Source organism: Halichoerus grypus, chromosome 6 (genome assembly GCF_964656455.1).
Source record: "Halichoerus grypus chromosome 6, mHalGry1.hap1.1, whole genome shotgun sequence".
Lineage (NCBI taxonomy): Eukaryota > Metazoa > Chordata > Mammalia > Carnivora > Phocidae > Halichoerus > Halichoerus grypus.
Window position 1 is genome coordinate 112,952,194 of NC_135717.1, and position 26,974 is coordinate 112,979,167.

General features: G+C 35.1%; 1 protein-coding gene across 4 annotated transcripts in view; it reads right to left on the reverse strand.

Annotated features, from left to right (window-relative positions):
• Positions 1-26,974, reverse strand: part of SCAF11 (SR-related CTD associated factor 11) — a 77,328-nt gene that overhangs the window by 22,896 nt on the left and 27,458 nt on the right. For all 4 annotated transcript variants that reach the window (XM_078075917.1, XM_078075916.1, XM_078075915.1 and 1 more), the window contains 5 exons: positions 25,774-25,855; positions 22,826-22,983; positions 12,820-12,897; positions 6,648-6,748; positions 4,438-4,499 (listed from right to left, as the gene is read on the reverse strand). In XM_078075917.1, the coding sequence (XP_077932043.1) occupies positions 4,438-4,499; positions 6,648-6,748; positions 12,820-12,897; positions 22,826-22,983; positions 25,774-25,834 (460 nt within the window). In that variant the 5' untranslated portion in view covers positions 25,835-25,855. The remainder of the gene's footprint in view (positions 1-4,437; positions 4,500-6,647; positions 6,749-12,819; positions 12,898-22,825; positions 22,984-25,773; positions 25,856-26,974) is intronic.

Below are 26,974 nucleotides of genomic sequence, written 5' to 3' on the forward strand. Positions count from 1 at the left end.
AAAATCTGTAATTCCATCTAAAATTATTTGCTGAAATATTTCTAAAAAAAAATTAACTTTCCTTTATTACTGTTCAATTATCCTGATGTACAGTTTACCTAGGAAAGGCATGAGAGATGCTTCGATATTTTTCTTCATATACCGGTTTTCAAAATAAGTTAACCTCCTAAACAGACCAATTAGTTAGTCTGTTTGCTTATAAGGTAGCAAGATGAACTCTTGGACTTCAACATATCTGTAAGGTCTCAATAACTGTAGTTATTACTCTTCTTGATGCTCAAATTGCCCCATTTTTGGCTAGAGGGAGCCCAATCAAATTGATTCCAAAGACTTTTTGTTATGATGCAAGCAGTGTTTAAAAACTCCTTGCTTTTAGAAAAATGTTCTAGGCACATCTTATTTATTATCTCAAACCTAGAATCATTTATTTCAAAGTGCCCTGGTACTTTCATTGGAAAATGGTATTTGGAGAACACAATCTAGGCACCAGGGCTGGGGTACACTGTTTTCATATCACTTAGAAATTTTATTTTATAAATACTAAAACAGCTCTTTAGTGAACTTGTACTGGAAAGAATCCCCCCAAAATTCATGTCCACCTGGAACCTCAGAATATTATGACATTTAGAAATATGATCTTGGGGCACCTGGGTGGCTCAGTTGGTTAAGCCTCTGCCTTCGACTCAGGTCACCATCTCAGGATCCTAGGATCAAGCCCCACATGGGGCTCCCTGCTCAGCGGGAAGTCTGCTTCTCTCTCTCCCTCTGATACTCCTCCCCGCTTGCACTCTCTGTCTCAGATGAATAAATAAAATCTTAAAAAAAAAAATGAAATAGGATCTTGGCAGATGCAATTAAGGTAAGACTGATATGAGACCATACTGGATTAGGGTGGACACTAACTAAATTCAATGAGAGTGTCCTTATCAGAGACAGAAAATTATATAGAGGGAGACACAGAGGAAGGACATATAAAGACAGAGACAGAGATTCCAGTGATGCAGCTACAAGCCCAAGAGTGCCAAGGATTGCCAAGAGACACCAGAAGTTAGGAAGAGGCAAGGAAGGATTCTTCCCTAGAACCTTCAGAAGGAGTATGGGTCTGCCAATACCATGACTTCAGAATTTTAACCTCCAGAATGGTAAGAAAACAAATTTCTGTTGGTTTAAGCTACCAAGTTTGTGATTAATTTGTTATAGCAGCCCTAGGAAACTAATATAGATCTAGACATTGTTTTTTTTCCTGTTTTTAAATAAAATCATAAATAAAAATTAATATACAGGTATAATAAATAGCTGAGGTATCTGTAAAACTTCCTTAAATGTAGAATCAAACTTTTTCTAATTACACACCTTCCTTGACTTACAATGGGGTTATATCCCAATAAACACACTATAAGTTGAATGGAAATACCTTAAAGCGCATTTAATACACCCAACCTACTGAACATCACAGCTTAGCCTAGGCCTACCTTTAACACACTCAGAACATTTCCATTAGCCTACAGTTGGGCAAAATCATCTAACACAAAACCTATTTTATAATAAAGTGTTGACTATCTCATGTAATTTACTGAATACTGTACTGAAAGTGAAAAACAGAATGATTGTATAGGTACAGAGTGGTTTTAAGTATATTAGTTTTTTTACCCTTGTGATTGCATGGCTGACTGGGAGCTGCCCAGTATCACAAGAGAGTACTGTGCTATATATCGCTAGCCTTGAAAAAAAATCAAAATTCAAAGTGCACTTTCTACTGAATGTGTATCACTTTCACACCACTAAAAGTCAGAAATCCTAAGTCTAAGCATTGTAAACTGCAGACCATCTGTAAGATGGCCCGAAGATAAATAGATCTTATTTGCATATGACATGCAAACATCCATATTTCTTCAGAGCACCTCTACTTGGTTGTAGAGTAGGCATCTTACATGTTCAACAGAGAATTCCTGATTATACCCTTCTAATCATTCTACCAGCCTTCACCATTTCAGTAATCAGCAACTCCATTTTAGCAATTCATCAGGCCAAGATCTCAGAATCAACCTTATACCGAACATCCAATCCATCAGCAAATCCTGTTAATTTCACCTTTACAATATATTACAATATATTCAGAATTGAACCACTTCTCACTACTTCCACTAATACCTTCTTGACCCAATCTACCATGATCTGTGGCCTAGAAAATAGCCACCTAACTAGTCTCTCAGTCCTCCTATGATCTATTCCCTTCTTAACAGGCAGAGTTATCCTTTAACCATATGTCAGATCATGTGACCCCAGAAAATGCTTCTCATCTCACACAGGCCCTAAAGGCCCTGCCCACCAATGTCTTAATTCTTCCTCCTCTACCTATCTAACTCAATCATTCCAGTCATATTGACCTCCGTGCTATTCCTTGACCATACCAAAGTTGTTCTTGTCTCAGGGCTTTTGCACTTGCTGTTGTCTCACTTAGAACACTCCTCCCTGAGATATCTTTATGGCTTCATCCCTTAATTCTTTTAGGTTGCTATTCAAATATAAACTTATCCAAGAGGATTTCCTTGACCCCTTATATGAGATATCACCTCCACGATGTCATCACCCTTTATCACTTTACCCTGTTCTATTCTTTAAAGCACTTATCACTACCTGTCATATTATACATTTATCTTTTTATTGTCCACAGAAGGTACTCCATGAGCAAGCACTTTTTGTCTCTTTTATACACTACTATACTCCTAAGAGTCTAGAACTGTGCTTAGTATGGTTTGTTGGATGGGGTGAGCTGATCTCAATTCTCTTTGGCTCTACTAGTATGAACATCTCATACTGAGTACATGCTGTGTACGGATTTAGAACTTAAATCTGAGTAATTTTCATTAAATACAATACCTAAATACAAGCTAATTATGTCATCAGGTATGATGATTGAATCTCCTTCAATGCAAGAAGTAAAACTGGCCATGTTGGATGTATTAAACTCCCCAAGTACAAAGCAGTATCATAGAAAAAACTAAAAGGAAAATCACCAAGTACCCTCAAATCAGTCCAGATGTATAAATACATTTGCTCATAATTACCTAGGTATTATTAGTACTTCTGTAGTATCCACTCATAAAGCATAATGAGTATCTCTGACTACCCTAAACCAAACAAATAACTCAGGCATCTTAACTTAAGTAGACACAGCACTAGGTTACAGGACTTGGACAGTATTAACCTTCTGGCAGGAATAGTTTTCTCTCCCTAAAAATAAGGCCACGCAGAAGATATATGCTAAAGGAAATTACAGTAGTCTTAAAATTAAGATTAATACAGTGAGAGCATGCCAAATTATTTAAAGAAAGTCTATAACATCATTTAATCTTCCTCAGCGGTAAATTTTATATCAGATCCTAGAGTTACTGAGCAAAGGCTATCCATAAAAAAGGATGCTAATCTATAGCAATGACAGAAAAAGTTTTGATATCTAAAGTTTTTAGCAAAGAAAATGCTGTATGACCACAGAAGTCCTTATACTGTAATTTTATATAAATAGTAAATTCAAAGATAGTAAATCTGGGGATCTATGAACCTGAGAGAGCATGTTAATTCCAATCAGAAAAAGTAACAACATCCAAATCTCATAATCTATAAAAAATGAAGTTGATTATCATTTACTCTTAAGAACAATGAATTCATTAATTCTTTGGATCTATAAATAGAAATTCATTGTAACCTAACCTGGAAAATAAATGTTCACCCCCTTGCTTACAAACAACTTATAGTAAGTTTTTCTTTGCAACAGAAAAAACAGCCTAAACCCTGAGGAAGAGTCACAAAGCACTGTGGTGCCATTTTTCTCAGGCCCTTGCAAAGCTTTCCTACATTAGAGGACCATGCACTAGACAAGAACAAAAGGAATATTTAACTGCTCATCTTCGTTTCCAAACAAAAGTTTCAAGTTAGAAGTGTGGCTAGAGGCCAAACCACAACTTCTTCTGGAACTGTGAATTAACTTCCTACTGCCACAGACCTCTCTCAGTAACTATAAGGCTACTGCTTACAGTTTCTGGCCCACAAGGTATTTTACCTCATCTCCCCCAAGGACTTTTGCACTAATGAGTGGAATAAGACCATATGCAGGCTGCTAATCACCAAGTAATTAGAAAACACTCTTCTCTCCTTTTCCTTTTCTAACACACACACAAACACCCACATGTGGGCCCATGCACTCAAACTCAAATCTCTTCCCTCCCTCTAAGCTGAGCATAAAAAGGGGGGGGGGGGAGCAGCATAAATGATTCTATGAAAACAGTTTATATAAGACCGAACAAAATGTACAGAGCTCAGTAGAGTTCTGTGTATGACTATTTTCCAAACCAAAATGTAACCAAGAAGAACTTTAACACAAGCACTAAAGTAAGAAACAAAAAAAGGTAGAAAACACAAGTAAAAAAAGTCACTTACTATGTGTCATCTTCAAGTCATTAAGTTTTGCATTTAACAGATCTTCTTTTAGGACTTTTTTTCTGTAAACATTAATAAAGAGGTGAAATAACTAAGAGAAAATTGTTGTCCTGCTCATTTATTTTTCAATTCACTGCCAAGCAAAATGAAATGGATTATGCACTGAGTTTTAAATTCTAGCAAAGAAAGCATGACCAGTTGCCACTCCCCACTCAGTTGCTACCCTCCACTCCAATGACTTACAAGGGAGGTTCACTACCAAGAAAAAAAAAATACCACAATCCCTTTCCCTGGAACTGGTAGAAAGCATCAGAAAGGAAGGGGTGTCAGGATTTTTATACTACTTTAGAAGGGAGAGGCAACAATGAATGGATATCTAAGTGCTGTAGAGACTAGGTTATATGCAATGAATTTAAGATTGAATGAAAGGAATGCTAAAAACATCCAAAGACTCCAAAAAAGAATATACTATAAATATTCAACAGCTGACAGATATACTATAAATATTCAATAGCTGACAGATTTTCCACCTTGGGAGAAATCATGAAGGGGCTGACTTGGTAGGCAAAAGCAAATTATTATTTTGCATCTGCTACTTCTCTGTACCATCCTGCTACCACAAATCCCTGAGAAAAAGCAGTTAAGCATATGGACTATCTCAGCTGTTAGACCCACTGTATGGCCCTGTTATAGGACATACAGGGATGACCACTGCACTCTCAGTAAGGGCCAGAGAATTGTGGTAATTCAGAGGAAGCATAAAAATGTATATCCATGACACAGTCATAGCTAGTGATAGGAGATGGATCAAGAATGAAGCTAGCAGAAGTTCTTCAGTGTGCTGGGAAAGCGTGCTACTATTTTCTATGTAAACATAAATGCAAGAATCAAAACTGACTCATAGTTCAAAGAAGATGTTAATAAAATTTGCTCTAATGCAAACTGGGTTTATGGCTGGGTTCTTTGAATGGGTGTTCCATGAATCCCTTAAAATCACATACAAAGTTTTGTCTGTAAGTATATTTTATGACCTGTTTTCTGGTAGAAGGTGTCTATAGCCTTCTTCAGATCCTCAAAGAAGTCCGTAACTTCCAAAAAGATCTAAAGAGCTGCAGTGTTATAAACTGTGGCATGATTTAATAAACCTTAAGAACTATTGCCAACGGTTTAGCACCTAAATAAATCTACTCTGTTAAGAAATTCGTATTCTGGGGGTGCCTGGGTGGTATAGTCTGTTAAGTGTCCGACTCTTGGTTTCAGCTAGGGTCGTGATCTCAGGGTCGTGAGATCAAACCCCAAGCGAGGCTGCATGCTCAGCACAGAGTCTGCTTAGACTCTCTCTCTCTCCCTCTGCCGCTCCCCCTACTAAATGAATGAATCTTTAAAAGAAAAAAAAAAAAGGAGTTAGTATTCTGATTAAATGTACTAATGAATCATAGGTTTAATTACGAATTTGACAGTATGTATTGTCTTAAGAATACAATTTTTGGACAGCTCTCAATATATGTCAGATGAAAATGGGCTTAACTTTTAAATGTATTAGAATAATTTAAGTATTAGTAATAAATTAATTTCCAGTACATTATTAACTCAATTTAGTTCAAAAAATATGTTAAATACCTATTAAACTCAAGTACTAAGCACTGTATTTCTAGGCAATTACATTTTAACAACAGTAATTAAAGAAACAAATCCAAACATGTTAAAACATAAATGGTTGTTATGGTAGGTACCAAGTGCCTGCTACAATACAAAAAAAGAAAATTATAAAGATAATAATAAGCAGCTTCAATTAGAACTGTCTCATGAAGAATGTTGTGCTATATCATTATTTACTTTCTACTTTTTGTCCATAAATACTAGAGCAGTGCTACTCAAAATGTGGTCAGTGTACCAGTGCTTATTCATTATTGGTTTGTCATATACAGAAATGAGTAAGCTTTAATTTACACTGCTATAACATTTTCATTTTACAAAAATATCTAAACAGATTACAGAAAAAAACAAAAAAAAACTCATCAAAGAGAGTTCAAATTCTATTCTCAGATTTCAGCTGATCCTTTCTTAAATTATCAAGTGTGTGCCTTAAAAGAAGTTAATTAAATACATTTAAATCCCACATCGTTAAATAAAAAAAGAGAGTACTCTTTTTTATTAGCTATCTTCTGGTTTTAAACATTTGGACTCTACTTCTAAAATTCATCACTAACCTCATACAGCTTTTAGAATTTTCACAACAGGAGAGCTGCTTCTTTAAAGAGCTTTCAGTTTTCTTGTCTTTTGTTTCTCTCAACTGTCTTTTTACTTGAACCTAGAAGAAAAGCAAAATCCCTTTAGAGTGATAATCCAGCATCACAAATGATAACCTATCAATTCCCCTTTGAAAGGATAAAAAATTAAAGATGCAAAATTTTCTGAATGAAAGGGTAGCCCAAACACATATGCTTATTCATTCAAGCATGCTAAACCATAAGACTGGTAAGTGTGCTAAGCTCCAGGGAAACAATATAGTGAGAGGCATGTAAACAGAAAGTGTTCATGAGCACAGATCTCTGTGTGTGTGTGTGTGTGTGTGTATATATATACACACACATACATATGTATATAGGACTGAGAAATTAACATGTTATCATATTGATGATAACAGAGAAGACTTTAATGAGTTGGTCTTAAAGAGTAGGAATTTGGGGGCACCTGGGTGGTTCAGTCCCAGGGTCCTGGGATCAAGCCCCGCATCGGGCTCCCTGCTCAACGGGAAGCCTGCGTCTCCCTCTCCCTCTGCTTGTGTTCCCTCTCTCGCTGTGTCTCTGTCAAATAAATAAATAAAATCTTAAAAAAAAAAAAAAGTAGGAATTTGTCTAAGAACGAAAATATTCTGAATGGAAGAAAGAACACAGTTACAAGGACAATGAGAAGCCAATGCAGATAGGGAAGAAAGTATTAGCAGGATATGAAGTTGATGTAATATATTAGGACCAGATTGTAAAGGGCTTCAAATAAGAAAATAATTCCATGGGAACCAGCGAATAAATGGAGGTATTAAAGCAAGTGAATGAAATGACCAAATTTGTTTTTCAGGATAAACTTTGCCAGTAATTTGGAGAATGAACCAGTTAAGGAGAGACTATAAAGGCTGGGAAACCAGAAGAAAGCTCTTATAGTTGTGTAGATCTACACGGCAGGAGACAATCACTAGCCATATGTGGCTACTGAGCACTGAAATGTGGCTTGTCTCAATTGAGATGTACTCTAAGTGTAAAATATACACTGGATTTCAAAGATATACAAAAACGTTTCAGTATTTCTTTAAAAATACTATATGTTGACATAATACGTTAATTATGTTGAATTAAATATATTATAAAAATTTATTTTAACAGTTTCTTTTTACTCTTTCAATGTGACTACTAAAAGTAAAAAATTTAAATTATAGTGGCTTGTAGTATATTTCTATTGGCAGAACCAGTCTAGATGACAGCATGAAGGCCTACAAAGAAGTGACAAAAGAGGAATGAAGAGAAAACAAATTTATGACATTGCTCAGAAGGACTAGGCAAAGATGAGGGAGAAAGAAAAAACTGAAAACTCCCACATGAGTTCTGGACATGTTAATGTTTACATTCCTCGGTATGCTACATGGAGATGTCCAACAAGTAGATGAAAACATAAATCTGGTTCTGAGGAAAGAGATCTGGGCTAGTGATAGTTTTAGAAGCCATACTAATACAGGTAAGAGCTGAAAGCCACTGGAGTTCTTGAGAAGATTTAGAGAGAAAGTATCCCCAGAAGATTGAAAGGAATTTAAAATTTAAGAAATGATTTTTAAAAAGGTAAGGAAGGCAGAGAGATGGTAAAGATTGTGAAAGGTCAGAAAAGTAAAACAAATGAACACTGATACAAACATTCATAAAAGGACATCCTATAAGCCAAAGAAAATAAAGGGTAGTTAAGAGCACCACATGCAGAAAACAAAAAATTATTCTAAACCTTAGTGAGGACACGTTTACAGAGGTAAATGTTCAATGTGAGTTGAAAAGCAATTATGAAAAGGGAGTAACCAAGTATAGATGTCTCATTCAAGGTTAGCTGGAAAGGGATAAAGATAATAAAGTGAAGATTCAGAGTAAAGGTCAAAGGAAAATATTAAGAGCATGTAGTTAATATCACATAATAAGAAATAATTGTTAAGGCTGACTAAATTAGGTTAACACTGCACCAAACTTTTTTAAAAAAGATTTATTTATTTGAGGGCGCCTGGGTGGCTCAGTTGGTTAAGCGACTGCCTTCGGCTCAGGTCATGATCCTGGAGTCCCGGGATCGAGTCCCGCATCGGGCTCCCTGCTCAGCAGGGAGTCTGCTTCTCCCTCTGACCCTCCCCCCTCTCATGCTCTCTCTCTCATTCTCTCTCTCAAATAAATAAATAAAATCTTTAAAAAAAAAAAAAAAAAAAGATTTATTTATTTGAGGGAGGAGGGAGGGGCAGCAGGACAGAGAGAGAAAGCCCCGAACAAACTCTGCGCTCAGCGTGGTACCCGACCTGGGGCCCAATCTCACAACCTCGAGATCACAACCCGAGAGGAAACCAAGAGTGGGATGCTCAACCAACTGCACCACCCAGGTGCCCCTGGCACCAGACTTTTAATTTAAGTAAAATACAAACCATATTAAAGAAAACGTAAATTGTTAGTCCAAGCAACAAAACAAAGTTTTAGAGGAAAATATCTTTGGAAGCTAGTTCATGCCAATACATCTTCAGCAACATAATATATATAGTCTGGAAAAACAGAGAATCTGTCTTTCAGAGAAGCCATGCTTCAATTTTTATCATAATATTACACATTTATATTATATCTTTTCTCCAAGACATACTAATTTATATAGATGTATAAGTACACAATGACAACAGGCAAAATCATTTTTTACATATGTCATGTTATTTGAATTTTAGTCTCATTTGTTCCTTGTCAATAAGACTCATTTGGTAAAAATATATCAAAACAAATTACAGATACCTACACTGAGGACATCTTATGCTTAAATAGTCGTATGTCGCTTCCATACCCCTTCCTACTCACAAAGATAGTAACCAAGCTGTTAATGGACTTATCATGCTACTTGGGAACAGTCCCCCCCCCCCGCCCCCCATCAATGGCAACAGGTATCCATATAGTAAGAATTCTTTTTTTTTTTTTTTTAAGATTGTATTTATTTATTTGACAGAGAGAGACAGCGAGAGAGGGAACACAAGCAGGGGGAGTGGCAGAGGGAGAGGCAGGCTTCCCACGGAGCAGGGAGCCCGATGCGGGGCTCGATCCCAGGACCCTGGGATCATGACCTGAGCGGAAGGCAAACGCTTTTTTTAAATTATGTTATGTTAACCACCATACATTACATCATTTAGTTTCTGATGTAGTGTTCCATGATTGTTTGCATATAACACCCAGTGCTCCATTCAGTACATGCCCTCTTTAATACCCATCACCAGGCTTCCCATCCCCCTACCCCCTTCCCCTCTAGAACCCTCAGTCTGTTTCTCAGAGTCCATAGACTCTCATGGTTCATCTCCCCCTCCGATTCCCGCCCTTCATTTTTCCCTTCCTATTTTTTTTTTTAACATATAATGTATTGTTTCAGAGGTACAGGTCTATGATTCAACAGTCTTACACAATTCACAGCACTCACCATAGCACATACCCTCCCCAATGTCTTATCACCCAGCCACCCCATCCCTCCCACCCCCCACCACTCCAGCACCCCTCAGTTTGTTTCCTGAGATTAAGAATTCCTTGTATCAGCAAGATCATATGATACAAGTCTTTCTCTGATTGACTTATTTCACTCAGCATAATACCCTCCAGTTCCATCCACGTCACTGCAAATGGCAAGATTTCATTCCTTTTGATGGCTGCATAATATTCCACTGTATACATATACCACATCTTTTTTATCCATTCATCTCTCGATGGACATCTTGGCATCATTGGTTTTTGATGTAGTGATCCATGATTCATTATTTTCGTATAACACCCAGTGCTCCGTGTAGTACATGCCCTCCTTAATACCCATCACCAGGCTAGCCCATCCCCCCACCCTGCTCCCCTCTAAAATCCTCAGTTTGTTTCTCAGAATCCACAGTCTCTCATGGTTCGTCTCTCCCTCCGATTTCCCTCCTTCATTTTTCCCTTCCTTCTCCTAATGTCCTCCATGCTATTCCTTATGTTCCACAAAGAAGTGATACCGTATGATAATTGACTTTCTCTGCCTGACTTATTTCACTTAGCATAATCTCCTCCATGTTGATGTAAAAGTTGGGTATTCATCCTTTCTGATGGCTGAGTAATATTCCATTGTATAGATGGGCCACATCTTCTTTATCCATTCATCTGCTGAAGGGCATCTTGGCTCTTTCCACAGTGTGGCTATTGCGGACACTGCTGCTATGAACAGTGGGGTACATATGGCCCTTCTTTTCACTACATCTGTGTCTTTGGGGTAAATACCCAGTAGCGCAATTGCTGGGTCAGAGGGTAGCTCTATTTTTATTTTTGAGGCACCTCCACACTGTTTTCCCAAGTGGCTGTACCAACTTGCATTCCCACCAACAGTGTAAGAGGGTTCCCCTTTCTCTACAACCTAACATTTGCTGTTTCTTGCCTTGTCAATTTCTGCCATTCTAACTGGTGTAAGGTGGTGTCTCAATGTGGTTTTGATGTGAATTTCCCTAATGGCTAATGATGATGAACATTTTTTCATGTGTCTGTTAGCCATTTGCATGTCTTCTTTTGAGAAGTGTCTGATCATGTATTCTGCCCATTTCTTGACTTGTTTTTTGGGTGTTGAGTTTGAGAAGTTCTTTATAGATATTGGATACCAGCCCTTTATCTGTAGTGTCATTTGCAAATATCTTCTTCCATTCTGTGGGTTGCCTCTTTGTTTTGTTGACTACTTCCTTTGCTGTGCAGAAGCTTTTTATCTTGATGAGGTCCCAAAAGTTCATTTTTGCTTTTGTTTCACTAGCCTTTGGAGATGTATCTTGAAAGAAGTTGCTGTGGCCAATGTCGAAGAGGTTACTGCCTATGTTTTCCTCCAGGATTTGGATGGATTCCTGTCTCACGTTGAGGTCTTTCATCCATTTTGAGTTTATCTTTGTGTATGGTGCTAGAGAATGGTCGAGTTTCATTCTTCTGTATATAGCTGTCCAATTTTCCCAAGACCATTTATTGAAGAGATGGTCTTTTTTCCATTGCATATTTTTCCTGCTTTGTCGAAGATTATTTGACCATGGAGTTGAGGGTCCATATCTGGGCTCTCTATTCTCTATTAATAAAAGAACAAAGTCATCTGCCCATGACAACCCTGAAACTGTGAGAAGTCTCTCTCAAGATCTCTACAAATCCCTGTATCCTTCCCCAATTGCTCATGTTCCTTCAAATACCAGCATTTAAAAACAAAGATACCAATTTTTTTTTTTTTTAAGATTTTATTATTTGACAGAGGGAGACACAGCGAGAGAGGGGACGTAAGCAGGGGGAGTGGGGGAGGGAGAAGCAGGCTCCCCGCTGAGCAGGGAGCCCGATGTGGGGCTCGATCCCAGGACCCCAGGATCATGACCTGAGCCGAAGGCAGACGCTTACCAACTGAGCCACCCAGGCGTCCCAATAACAATTTTTTTTTAAGATTTTATTTATTTGACAGAGAGAGCAAGAGAGGGAACACAAGCAGGGGGAGTGGGAGAGGGAGAAGCAGGCTTCCTGCTGAGCAGGGAGCGCGATGCGAGGCCCAATCCCAGGACCCTGGGACCATGACCTGAGCTGAAGGCAGACACTTAACGAGTGAGCCACCCAGGCGACCCAAAACAAAGATACCATTTTATATTTAGTTTTATTGGCTTAATCTTCCAAACATAATAATGCTTTTCATGAAAAACAGTTTTCAGGTATTTCAAACTTAAGCTTTTGTGGGGTTGGTCTTTTAATCTAATATTCCATTTCAAACCCCTTTTCAATGGAAAAATGTATTCAAAGCACTATCCAATTAATTAGTAAATGTTTCTGACATATAAAAGTCCTCACACTAAAAACATTCTAAAAATGTACACCTCCTGCAATTTAAGACTAAATGTGAAACTTCTTTTAGAGCATCAGAAGTAATTTTGTGGAAAATCATAAGGTGACTACCATGGATATGTCTTCTTTAAGAGGGCAAAGAAAAAAAAAGGTTCAGAATTTTTGTAGCCTTGTAGAAAAGTCTGGGCTTGCCATGCTGAAGAGGAATAATAATCACATATTAAACCTAAAGTTGAACAATTCATAAATATACTCAAACTGGCAATCTATTAAGGGAAAATCAAGTTTATGTTGCAAAGCAAAACATAAGCCTTACCTTAACACAACCTTCCAATGCACTCAATTTAAACACTGCCTGAAATGGTTTTCGGTCAACAGGACATGAAGCCAGTATCTGAAAAATGATTAGCAAATTGTAACTTCACAAATGTTTCTTTAGAATAGATCAAAATTAAACTATAACAAATGCATTTATAATAAGTTTTCCACTGGAAAAGGAAACAGAAAAATAATTTCTCTTCTTTCAAAGATAAAATAATTTCCACCTGTACCATGTCAGAGTAATAAATGTCTTAAATTTGTTCAATTCATTCAGACATTTATTAAGCACCTACTGTATGCTACATAAGTGCACCTACTGTATGCTAGATAAGTGCACTACAACAATCAACAAGAGGTAAAATCTCTATTATCAAGATATCAAGATAATACCATTTAGACCTGCTTGCCCAGCTGAGAACTACTGGTATACTGAAAGGAGAACTACACTGAAATCAACAGCTCTTATGACCTAAAGCACTTGGGCAACTGTAAATCAGCTGCAAAAGAATGGTTTGGACAGGTCCCATACAGATTTTGATATTCTATGACTTAATATTTCTCCCCAAATCAATTCTTTTGAATAAACAGTTACACCAGCAATAACTTCTCCAGAAGTAGTTTCCTATATATCCTTTAGGGGATGGCCAACACATATACGTATATATGGTGTATCTTTTAATATATAGATAATATTAATTCATATGCTGAACTGAATTTTTTCTCTTAATTATCTATCTTAAATTGGTTTATATTACTATTTCTGAATGGTCTCATTCTCAATTAATAGCATGGTATGCTTAAGGGTTTTAATTTACACTTCCTTTTATATAAGTAAGACTGGGCATATTTTCATATTTTTAAGAGCTTTTCAAAGTTCCTTTTTTAAAAATTCTTTATTCATGCCCTTAGCTTAACTTTTTTATTAGGTTTCTGGCCTTTTTAAAATTGAATTGTATGCGTTCTTTATAGATTAAGGAAAATTGTCTTTTGATCACTCTGATTCTAAATGAACTTTACTTTGATAAAATTATTTCCTATACTTTCAAAATAAATACACATCAACTATAGGAGTTTCTGTGATTATAGTATTTAAATATTTGTATAGGAATAGGTTTATATTATTTAAATAATTTAATATGGACTATGTTGCCCATTAGAGTAGGAGGGAAGATTCTGTACCATATATAAATACCAAAACGTGGTATTATTAGTACTTACGGTTATAAAAGTAAAACAGGATTTTAACAATGTAATAGCAACAGTCCCACAAGATAGTAATGGAATTTGATAAATTATATTCTCTAGTGAAAAATGTTGTCATTTTTGCCTCTCTGGACTTTGGAACATATCAAGATATGCTTATACAAGCACAGGTAGATCAGACTATCTGAGCCTTTGATCATAGAATACATTTTCACAAAGCCTGTGAATCACTTTGAGAGCAGCCAAAATATAAATTGAGTTACTTTTTACTACTCTAAAAAGTAGTTTTTCTTTTCCTGTTAAGTAGGCCTTGATAAAATGCTTTACCCACATCCGAATTAGGAAATGTGACCTTACTGCATTAAATCAGTTCAGACTCGTAGAAGCCAGCTCAGCTTACTTCCAAGTACTATGGATTTAGGATGCTATTACTTCCCTTACAGAAAACTTGACCTTAAGAAGCTTTGCAACAAGTAGTGACAAAGCTGTCCATGTCTTTTTTAGTAATGCACTGCAAATAGCAATTCTAGTTCAAGGAATTCAACTATGTGATTGTTGTTTACCATATTAGCATTTACTGTATGAAATTTCTTAAACTAGAAGTTGTATTAATATATTTATAATTCAAAATAATATTTAAAAGTAAAAATTTTCAGGGTGCCTGGGTGGCTCAGTTGGTTATGCGCCCAACTCAGGTCAGGACCTCAGGGTTGTGGGGTCAAGCCCCGTGTCAGGCTTCACACTGGGTGTTGAGCCTGCTTAAGATTTTCTCTCCCTCCTGCCCCTCCCTCTCTCTGACTCTCTAGTTAAAAAAAAATTTTTTTTATTTAAAAAAAATAAAAACTTTCAAGTTCCTATAAATAACTAAAGTTTCAGAATATACTTATTTCTATTTTAAAGGTAAATTCAGATAAACATTCAAAAAAGGTAAAACAATGGCAGATGAAAACTTTGTTTCTATCCATGTTTTTTAAAAAACGATTAACAAAGATGTACGGAAGCTCCGAATTTACTGTCTACTTTCATATCTTGCCCTGATAAGTAACCCTGAGCAAGTTATAGACTTTGTGCGTCTCAGTTACCTCATCTGTGAATATGCAGATAATAGAACCTCTCTCTAAGGTTCTTATGGGAATTAATGGAATTAATCTTAGAAGAGTGTATGGCATATACTAAGCATTGTGTAAAATCTTCTAAATTTAATCTTAGAAGAGTATGGCATATACTAAGCATTGTGTAAAGTCTTCTAAATATCAACTAACTTCACTGCACAAACAAAAACAAAAAAAGCTTAGTTCATTAACAAAAAGACAACCTACCATATGATGTATACATGCACGTGAGAGACAGGAGTTCTTAATGATTTTTTGTTGGAATTTGCAAAGTTCATGACATATATGGAAACTAAAATATTTCATTTTATCTATTTCAATTTGTAACACTAAGATGGAACAAAGAAAGAAAGCCACTGTGTTCAAGAAATTTACTCTATATTAGGTGCATCGAATCTTTCAAAAACCTGAAATTACATAACTGTATTTTCTTCCTTATGAAATTTCCTCATTTGACACCAGCTAAATGGCACTCCTGCCTTGAAAACTGACAGTCTGAACCTGAGCCATTCCATTTTGATCGGTTTCAAATAATAGGGTTCTGAGTAAGATTTTGGTTTTGTTCTCTTCTCCTTAAGCAAAATTGCCACAGATTTAAGGTTGCATTTGAAGAAAAGGCTCCACTGCTCTTACAAAAACAAAACAACAACAACAACAAAAAAAAAATAGTCGGAAAACCACTGTTATCTGTTATCAACAATTTGTATATACTTACATTTTCTAAATCTAGTTAGTACTAGAAAATAAGTTAATAGATTTTAGCTCAGGCTCAGCCATCAGAAAAAATGCTGAAACCAAGTTATCCTCCCCAGTTAAGGAAAGCATAGGTCAGAAAACAAGCTACCTATAGTAGACAAAGTATCTTTGCTATGGCTACTTAGAAATGATGATATCCAATTCTGACCTCAGAACAGCTTAACAAAACATTTCAAAGGGGAAACAGAAAAGAAATTCGGTTATCCGAGTTAAGTCTTCATAACATACTTCAATAGATTAAGATTGACTAAAGAAGAATAAAAAAGAAATCAAAACACATTTTTAAAAAATTAAGTAGATCACTAATTTTTTGTTAATGTATACTATAAGAAAAGTACACATGGCACAGTTCAAAGACACCATCATTAACAGGTATTAAATGCATAAAATTACACATAACGTGATGATCAAATGCCTTTACTAGGAAAGTTTTACAAACAGGGTTTTCAAAATGGTTTACATTGGCCTAATTTTAAAGCATTCCCAAGGGTAACTTCACCCTTATAACCAACAGATATCCATTCAGAAAATGTCAGATATTTTAATCTTAGTTTTCATGGTTTGTGTTACTAATATAGCTGATTTAGTTTTCAGTTGTGTGGTTTTAAAAATGCACATTTAAAACTAATGTAGAAAATTTTGAACTAACATACTTATTGTGCTTAAAAATGTAATTTTAGTTTTGAAGAAAATTATCACAAATTTTGTTTTCCTTTTATATAACAAAAATAAATACCCCTTGATTATTCACCATTTTGATTCCTTATATACATCAGAAATACTCTTCAATTAATCACCAATTTAAGCCAATGACTTTCATTTCAATAATTTGTGAAGCATCTAATTTAGTTTCATAATCAAGGTAGTTAAATATCACCATTCAACTTGATAAAGCTACAAAATTAATAGAATCTGATCACTGCTTTACAATGTAATGTGTATTAAAAAACAGAGCATAATTTTATTGTGAAAGCTCTGTACTAAGGTTGTATCAGTGAAGGAGGCAATTTTGATAGAAAAAAAAAAAATCTTCCTAATGATTTCAGTAAAACATACCCTAGTATTCTGAAGCGTTGTAAATTCCCAGCTCAGACAAACCCATATTTAAATGTAAGAACAGGAAACCTTCCTTATTTGGAATTCAGGATTCTTGATTTCTAATATTTCTTGCTTCCTGTTGCTGCTCTATCCTCAATCACAAAGGCTGCCTACAGATAGCCCCTCCTAGAGAGAGAGAAGCAAGTGTTAAAGGTAAGTGCTTAAAGACTAAATCTCAGTACCTATATTTATAAGTAGGTTTGTCTGCTCATGGGAATCTCTAGAACATTTATCTTTCCTGCTAACAAATAGAGCACATTATATAAAACTACAGTTCAAAAGTAAATAAAAAGGATTTAGGAATGCATACCATTAGAGGCTTATTTTAAAAATCTATTCACAAGAACCTATTTTCCTTGTTGATGGTTCTAAGATACCTAGCCTAGACACCTCCAAAGAAAGTGTTCACCTGTAGTCAGACAGACTACATGTTCCCTATCACACTTAACCAGTTCAAGACAGTCCTTGTCAATCCACATTAGTAAAACTGTGGTTCTTTCTAACAGCTTTCAAGAATATATTCCTAAAGAACAAATGACTGTCAGTGATAAAATTAACACTAAGAAAGCATTTTATCTAACTACTCAAAGGGAACCCTTTCTTATTCTTGAAGATACAACAGTTGGGTAAGGATTACTTTTAATTCTAGTTTCTTTTTACATTTAATAGTTAATTATTTCTCTAGAAAAATAAAAACAATAAATTCCTTAACTACCTACACAAATCATTTAAAAATTCTGACATTTAAAACTAGGCTATATAGGAATACGCCTTACTTTACCTAACTGGTAAAAACAGTATTAAATAAAAATCTATGACATTTATGCTTTAGATAATGAGTGTTCACTTTAAATAATGAGTGGTTCACAATGTAAAAATGTAAAAATACTCTTTGCTCTACCAAAGGTTTTACCAAAGGATTAATCCATGAGGTGAAAACAACAAGGGATTTGGAATAATTATAGTCACAAATTCAAGTTCTGAAGAACCCAGAACTAGCAACCTCTCTTATTTTAAGGATGATGATAGAGTCTTGAATCACCTCTTGCACAAGTTGTAATAATTAAATGAAATAATGTATTTGACAATGCTTTACAAAGTTTTAAAGATAAGAACTAATAGTATTGCTCCACAGATGTTTAAATTCTTGTTCACAGAGAACTACATAACAGAGAGGTTTAGTTTAGTTCAGGAATAAATAAAAATTAAAATTCCAGGAAAAACTGAAGAAATCCAGACAATATACAGCTTTGAAAGGTATTCTAATCACCAGAATGTGTAAATTTCTATTCACTGCATAAAAGAACATCTGTACATAAAACACATCAGTAGTCAACATGTAAGTCAACTAGTCATATTCTGATTTTTTGGTATGTATTAATTAAAAATATATTCCTCACCTGTCTGCACTGAACACTGTCGTTTGACTTCTCCAAGAACTGTACTCATCATAGTAAGACCCTCTTCATTTCTAGTCTCAGAAGAGAAAACATACCTTCGCCAGCTGTCCAAATCTGATTTAACCTTACTTTCTCAAACTGAAGCTTTCAGCATTTGATATGAAATGGAGGACCGAGATAAATAAATTGAAGGAGAATAATTTGCTTACAGCAGGAAAGTTAATCACATTTAAAAAGTTACTTAAAAGATAAGGGAAATATTTTATATTACTTTAAAGACAGAAAATCCTAGGGGATATCAGAACCTCCTGATCACATGTGTGTCCCTTTAAATAAAATAATCTCTTAAATACTTCAAACATAAAATGCTTCCAAGGCTTTAAACTTTAACCCTTTTAGGGCCAAAATTTTAACCACTTCTTGGCAATCTGCCAAATCATAAATCCTATTTTCTCAACCTGCGTGTGTGTGTGTGTGTGTGTGGAAGTAGTATCTTATTGTCTATAGGGAATCACAATTATGGATCAGCTGTCACTACTACAGCTGTGTGTCACGCTTCTCTAGCCTTCACCTCTCTAAATATCTACTTTAAAATGTGCAAACTCAGGGGGCGCCTGGGTGGCTCAACTGGTTAAGCAGCTGCCTTCGGCTCAGGTCATGATCTCAGGGTCCTGGGATCCAGCCCCAAGTTGTCGAGCTCGCTGCTTGGTAGGGAGCCTGCTTCTCCCTCTCCCTCTGCCCCTCCTCCCTGCTCGTGCTCTCTGTCTCAAATAAATAAATAAAATTTAAAAAATAATAAAATGTGCAAACTCAGAGGATCAAGGTTAAACTTATAGGCAAAGTAAAAACTGTCAATATGTTTAGAGTGTATAGGTATAATACAGGTAAAATATATATAGGTAATATAGGTAAAAATATAGGTGGGTAAATTTGGTAAAATAACTTTTTGAGTGGCTGATAAACTTTAGTGTATTGCTCTGTGCATATTTCATCAATTCAAAGGTCTTCTTTGTTTAGTTTTAGATTCTCAGCTCTAATATTATTGCTTTAAATTAATAAAAATTTCAACTTTCCTTAAGTGTTAATTACTGCTTAATTTAATATTCTATTTCTACATCATCATCATTATTATTTCACAAACCAACAGGCCTACCGTGCAAGAGTTTCTTGAAATTAAACATAGTCATAGTAGACATGCTTAATCTGTTCTAGTGTCCCCAAGGGCAGGTAATTAGGTTATGGGCCATGAAGGCCACCATAGGTTCCATTATCCTGAATCTTTCTGCCCTGGGGAAGGCAAATTGTATAAAATACCAACAGACTAAAGCTCAGTTACTTGATCACTTGAAAGGCCTTACATGGCTTTTGTTTTAAATAACCAGAGAACAAAAATTTTAGAGCTTGAAAAGATTAAAACTAACTTTGACTTTGGATATAGATATTTTAGGAGCATGAAAAATTTCAGGAGGGTGTCTGAAATAAATACACTACGCTACTCTATACCGTAAGTTTACTTGTTTCTTACAGAGGAGAATTTCTTCAATGCCTAAAATATTAAGGTGAAAGTAAATAAATAAGTACTTCTTTTTGGTTCTTGATATCCATTCTGAATCCTATTTCAATGAACGTGGAGTACAAATCTCAGATAGCTCAGCTGCATTTCTGAAAGACACGTAAGCTAGGAAGATGATTCTCAACACATTTTATACTGTTTTCTTATTATGTAGATTTCTAACCACTATAAATCTCACTTTGATTTCTACCTTCCTACTAAAAGTGAACACTGGTAAAACTTTAAACTATGGATCAATTTTTTAAAATTATTTTAATTTCAGGCTATCCCTTTAAGTATTTAGCAACAAATTAGAGTTCAGAATACCTGCCTTGAATATTAAACAAACACTAACAGTGATTTAAATGAAAGAATATTTTTAAAAGCCTTAGAATAGGGCCTGGCTGGTTAGGAGCCTCTAAATACAGACAGGTATATCCTAACCATGAAATCCAAAGTAAACTGCATGCCCCTCTTTAGAAAACAGAAGGCGGCTAAGGAAAATGAGAGGAACGAGCTTAACAACTAATGGCCATGAAGAAAAACCACCAGTGAATCTGAAATCTGATTCTATTTGTCAAAGCACATATATGCTTCAAAACACATCCAATTTTTATCATACCAATAAAAGATTCAAACAGAAAATTTAATTCAAAGCCTAAGTGATTTTGTTAACCAATATTCATTTGTTATTTATAATGAACAATTTATTGGATTGTGCTCTTGTTACTGCTCAATTTAATGATGGCTGCTATCCTGATTAGGGACAATGAAATAATTCAGAATATTCTCTGGTTATTCTCTGCTTTCAAGGTTAATCACTTCTGTTTAAACAATACCACAATACCCCTTGCCCCCCTACTTTCTTTTAAAAGCAGTTTGGCTTCAATAAAGGTTTATATCCAAAGGAGTAACACAAAAGAGAAAATATTACATGCAAGAAAAGTGTTGACTACAATACTATATATGTTATCAAGTATTTTCAACTTAAAAAAAAATATTCAGGGGCACCTGGGTGGCTGCGTCGGTAAAGCGTCAGACTCTTGATTTTGGCTCAGGTCAAGATCTCAGGCTCCTGAGACTGAGCCCCCCATTAGGCTCTGCGCTCAGTGGGGAGTCTGCTTGGGATTCTCCCTCTCCCTCTGCCCTTTCCCCCCACACTCCTACACTCTCTCTCTCAAAGAGGCACTTCTGCCTCTTTAAGCTATGAAAAAAAAAATTATTCAACAAGAGTTAAAAACAGATAAGTTTAGAACTGAGTAGAAAATGTGCATAGTCCATAACCTACTAGTAGTTCTACTTCTAGATATATACCCTAGAGAAACTTGGAGGATGTACACCATGATAAAGTATATGATTATGCTGAAGATGCATGTAGAGCATAACAATGGAGAATCATGTCTATTTTATATATTCTAATTTCATAGAGAAAAGCACATACTCAGACTATGCTGCTGAACCTTACAATTATGTGATCACTAAATACAATCTTATAAAAGCACTGAATTGAACCTTCTACCCATCTAATAATGTTGCTTCTCTACTGGAAGCAAAATCTCTATTTTTAAAATATTTAATCATGAAGCAAACCAAGGTGCATTAAATTCAACACAGATGAAATCTTTAAGTGGGTGGCAGAGAAAAATATGCATTCATTAGTCAATGCTCCTGCAAACACATGGAGATTTATAATTATATTAAATAATTAAATTAAACTCAACATATTTTTTCCCAAAATACATTTTTACCTCTCCTTAGTCCCTTCTTGCCAAGACCAGTTTAGGCCTTAATCTAATTAGAACTGTTTCCAAGTATACTGCTATGAATTCGATTGGTATAACAAATCTTTTTTCCTCCTTCCAGAACTCGGCCACAGCATCATCAGTATACAGTTATATTCTCCTTTCTACACTATTAGTGAAAATATAAGTAAAACACAAAACTTTGAAAGCCCCAATTATGTAAGAAGCAATTAATTCCAATGTGCTTAAAGACATCAATTTGAATGCAGCTACTGTTGAAAAAATATTTTTGTGATTTATCTCCTTTATTCATTTTTACACACTGAAAGACTACTAACGCAGAAAAATACAGCATGATTCATATGACAATGAATTTTTTTATTTCACAATTCGTAACAATAGGGCTTATAATGCGTATTCAGTGATTCAATGTACCAGTACCATGATCTATTTGGCCTGAACTAAGTCAACATAATACATTAAAAGTCCAAAATATCCTTTTCTTAATCACTTACAACCTATAAAGAAACTCAGTAATATCATTAACTTGGACTGTGAAATTAGTTCATACTACATTAAAAACAAGAATTAGAAAATGGCAGTTCTAAATTCACTTCTGCCTCTTTAAGCTATGAAATCTTGGTCAAGTTCTAGAACACAAAATCCAAGTTCCTCATCTGTAAAATTGAAGAACACTACTACATCTGCTCTTGTTATTCCACAAGGCTGATACAAGAAGAAATCAAATAATCTATGTAAAAATTCTCTGAAAAATATAAAACACAAAACAGACAGAAGGTGTTATTAGTAGTAAGCAGATATTATCCCAAGAGGGTTAAGTATACCAAAGATGAATTACTGCATTTTTACCACCCCCCCCCAAAATCTGTTATTCCTATAAGGTTTTGTTTTGTTTTTTAAGATATGCACTTAAAATTTTTTAACTATAGAAGAACAAAAAAGATGTGTAAAAAAACTAGAAGAAAGTGTACTGACAGAATTTGAATAATACAGGGAAATTTGTCCACAGTAAGGGGAAAACATGTTATTTATAAAAGGCATTATCAACTCTTTAGGTGGCATGATACCATGCTAGGGAATTAAAATACAGTAATATTTAATTTATTCTTAGACTCACCTCTGCCCATTTAAGAATACAGGTCATGCAGAAGACATGATTACAGCTTTCTGGAAAACCAACTTCTTTCTCTAACAGGCAATTAAGACATATTGGACATCTGTCAGCTTCACTGTACAACAGACCAGTGGTAGCAGTATTATCTTTGTTTTCTTCACCTATAAAGTAAAGCAGCCATATATGCTTTCAAGTTTTCCAGACCGAATGACATGTTTGTGGCAGTATCATGAACTAGATATTCTAAAGGGCTCCCCTACTACAAAGTAATTAAATCTTACAATGTAACAAACATACTCCTTGAGCACAATATCCCAACATTTACTAATTTACATTTTTAATGGGGAAGTAAAAAGAATTTTTTTATGAAATTAATTTTAAGTAATAATCAGATGGTTCAAAAATTTTAAAGTAAAAAAAAGGTTGTAGTGACAAATCTTCCACTCAAATCTACTGCCATCCATCCAGTCCCACTGAATGCAACAGGTAACAACTATTAAGTTTCTTCTGTGTTCTTCCAAAGATTTTTGGTGCAGAAGCAACTCTTAAAACATATCCTTTTAAAGCTCCTTCTTTACACAAATACTAAAACACTATACACACTAGTCAGCATTTTTTTGTTTTAACTTATTGATGGACATTCACTTGTTTTCAATCTTTGGCTCTTTCAAACAATGCTACAATGAAAAACTGTCATTTCGTATTTTTAATAGCTATCTATAAGATAAATCCCTAAAACAGGAATTGCTAGATCAACATGTATGTACAGCTGTAGTTTGAATAGATACTGTCAAATTTTATCCCTTAGGGTTTGTACTAATTTAAATGCCCACCAGCAATATAACCACCATACAAGAATATGTACTGTGGGCTCAAAAGTAAATAAAAGAAACTCCAAAATTCAACGTAAAATGAAACAAAAATAAAGAAATTGTCAGCTGAAACACGAACAATATACACCAAGCAAATGAAAAAGTGGGGATTGTCCTGGGAGCAAACGTTCGTATTAGGGTTCACATCTAGAGACTTACAACCAACCCAGGTAGGGGAACTGATCCTAAGAGACTTCCATATTAGGTCAAGACCCCCAACATGGCTAAAGTAAAGCACGGGTTCAGGAAAAAGCAAATACAAATCCTCTGAAGGAAAACATCCCTTAGGTAGGCCCTCAGAATTCTACAGATTAAACTGATCAAATATGAGTTCATAATCAAACATTACCAAACCTAAGAAAATAAGTTACCTTGAGTAAGAATCACCAGAAACAAGAATTTATTTAGATTTATTTTTTTGCATTTTATATATTATACTTACTAACTCTAAATTTATTTAGATGCCCACCAGCTTCAAATATCAGAATTTGCAAATACAACATAGAATGATTAAACAGCATATTAGACCCAGAAGAAAAGAGTATTTGTGAACTGGAAGAGAGATCTGAGAAAACTATCTAGACTTTAAGAGACATACAAGGAGATGTAACCTGAGAAAGGAGAGTGGGAAATGAGGTCAGAACAAAGTCTAACATACTAATTGAAGCCCAGAAGAAGAGAATAAAGAATATGCAACAGTTAAAGCAGTAATGGCTGAGAAATGAGAAAACAAAACAAACAAAAAAGATCCAAAAGATAAAGGACATACAAGGTATGGTAACCAAGAGAAATGAAAATAATCCATGCCAGAAACAATGCAGCAGATCTGTACAATGTCAAAGACATCAAAGATAAAAATAAGATCTAAAAAGAAAAATGAGGGAAAAGACAGATCATCTCTAAGGGACTGACAATTAGGCTGAAAAGAGATTTCTTGACAGAAAAAAGAAAACCAGAAAAATGGTTAAATAATATCTCCACAGTGCTAAGAGAGAAAAAAACAAAACAAAAACCTATCAACCCAGAATTGTAGATCTATCTTTGAATAGTTTTGAAGAGGATAAAATAAAAACAAAAACTTAAGAATTTATCCCTAATAGACTTTCACTAAAGGAACTTAAAGCTTTTTTCAGGATGAAAAAAAGAAATGGGGGGCACCTGGGTGGCTCAGTTGGTTAAGCAACTGCCTTCGGCTCAGGTCATGATCCTGGAGTCCTGGGATCGAGTCCCGCATCAGGCTCCCTGCTCGGCAGGGAGTCTGCTTCTCCCTCTGACCCTCCCCACCCCATGCTCATTCTCTCTTTCTCAAATAATAAATAAAATCTTTAAGAAAAAAAGAAATGGAGAAGAAATCCCCCCAAATACTATCTATGTTAAAATATCGACTAATCTTGGTGTTTTTTTTGTTTTTTTTGTTTTTTTTGTTTTTTTCCAAAGATTTTATTTATTTATTTGGGAGAGAGAGAATGAGAGAGAGCACATGAGAGGGGGGAGGGTCAGAGGGAGAAGCAGACTCCCCGCCGAGCAGGGAGCCCGATGCGGGACTCGATCCAGGGACTCCAGGATCATGACCTGAGCCGAAGGCAGTCGCTTAATCAACTGAGCCACCCAGGCGCCCCTAATCTTGGTGTTTCAAAAAAAAAAAATAATGGATGACTATAACCTATGAAGAGCAGGATGATCAGAGTTAAAGTGTTCTAAGGTTCTTTTACTGTTAGCAGTGAATATTAAAATATTACCTTTAGAAGCAGAGAAAAGATCAATGCCAACTATTTTAAAAACCCAAAACGGAAAATTACAACAACAAAAACAGATTAGTATATTCATAAACCAGTAGGGAATAAAAATTTAAAGAGTTCAAACAAACCAAAAACCTCAATCAATCAAAAATAAGACATGGGAGGGGGGGAAAAATGTATACACTTCTTCAGTGTATATATAGCGTATATTCAGGCAGCTTATTTCAGAATTTAAGACCAATGAAAATAAGTGAAAACAAAAAACTCTTTGTGAATTTTGAAATGTACACAAATGAACAGTTTAGAAACACTAAGAACACACAAGTTATAAAAAAGTTACCTTCCATATCTTCATACTCCTGATCTCCCACATTTAGGGTATATATAGTTTTCTTCTTCATTTCTCCTTGAAAAAGGGTTTCCTATAGGATAAATTACAATAAAGAAATTTTATGTTTGCGTTCTCCCAGTATCAATGAAAAACAAAAACCCAGAACTGTAAGAAATTATTTTACACATAAAAGAACATAGTACAAGCCAAGCCAGTAAATTTTATGGATAATCCAGTACTCTTTTATACTCCTTGTCATCAAGCAGTCTTACTGAAAGGAAAAACCTTGTGTAAGTATTAAGCAACAAAGACTAAATGATAGATTTTGTGGTACAGGCATAAATATAATTGGAGCTTAGGGAAAAGAGATCAATTTGAACTGGAGTTTTCATTGAAGGTGATAGGTTATGTGTGTTGAGCTTAAGGCATTTAAGGGGCAACATAGTCTAAAGTAATAAAATAGCATTTAACTAGGCCAATCTGACAACAACAAGAAGAGTAAAAGTATGAGAGAGAGAGAGAGAGAATGTGTACTGAGGAGGGATATATGCCAAGAAGTTCATCTGGAAGACTACAGTAATGGGTAAGGAAAGCAATACGCAAAACACCATAAATCAAGTAGGGACAGATTACAAATGGATCTCCAATGATTGAGAAGTTTAGACCCAATCTTAGAGATTCCTCTGAAGAAGACTGAAAGGATAAAAGTAATATAAATGAATCTTTTAAAAGAATGATCTGTCAGCAAAGCACAGAAATGGATTATAGCAGGGAGAGATTAGAAGCAGAGAGATCTGCATAGCTAGAGTAATTGGCTATGAAGTGAATAAAAAAGCAAGAAATTAAGAATTTCTGAGATATGATGACTAAATACAGGGAAGGAGTCAAAGATTACTCTGGCCTTGAGGACTAAGAAAATGATGATTACAAGAGGCAAAACTAGAAATGTAGGAAAGGAAATGAATTTGTTAGTCAAGGGGAATAAGTTTATGAGGTAAAATTATTTTTTAAGTTAACTCAATTCTTTCTTGAACTGATGCAAGACATATGATTGTAATGAGCTGTTCAAAAAACATTTTGGAGTATCTCAGCACAGGAAATCCCCAATTTCATCAGTTATAATTCTCCCATATTTATATGAAGTAATTTTTCTATTAGTTTCTTCAATAATTTAAACATACTAGTTTCTACATTAAAGGTATGCATTGCC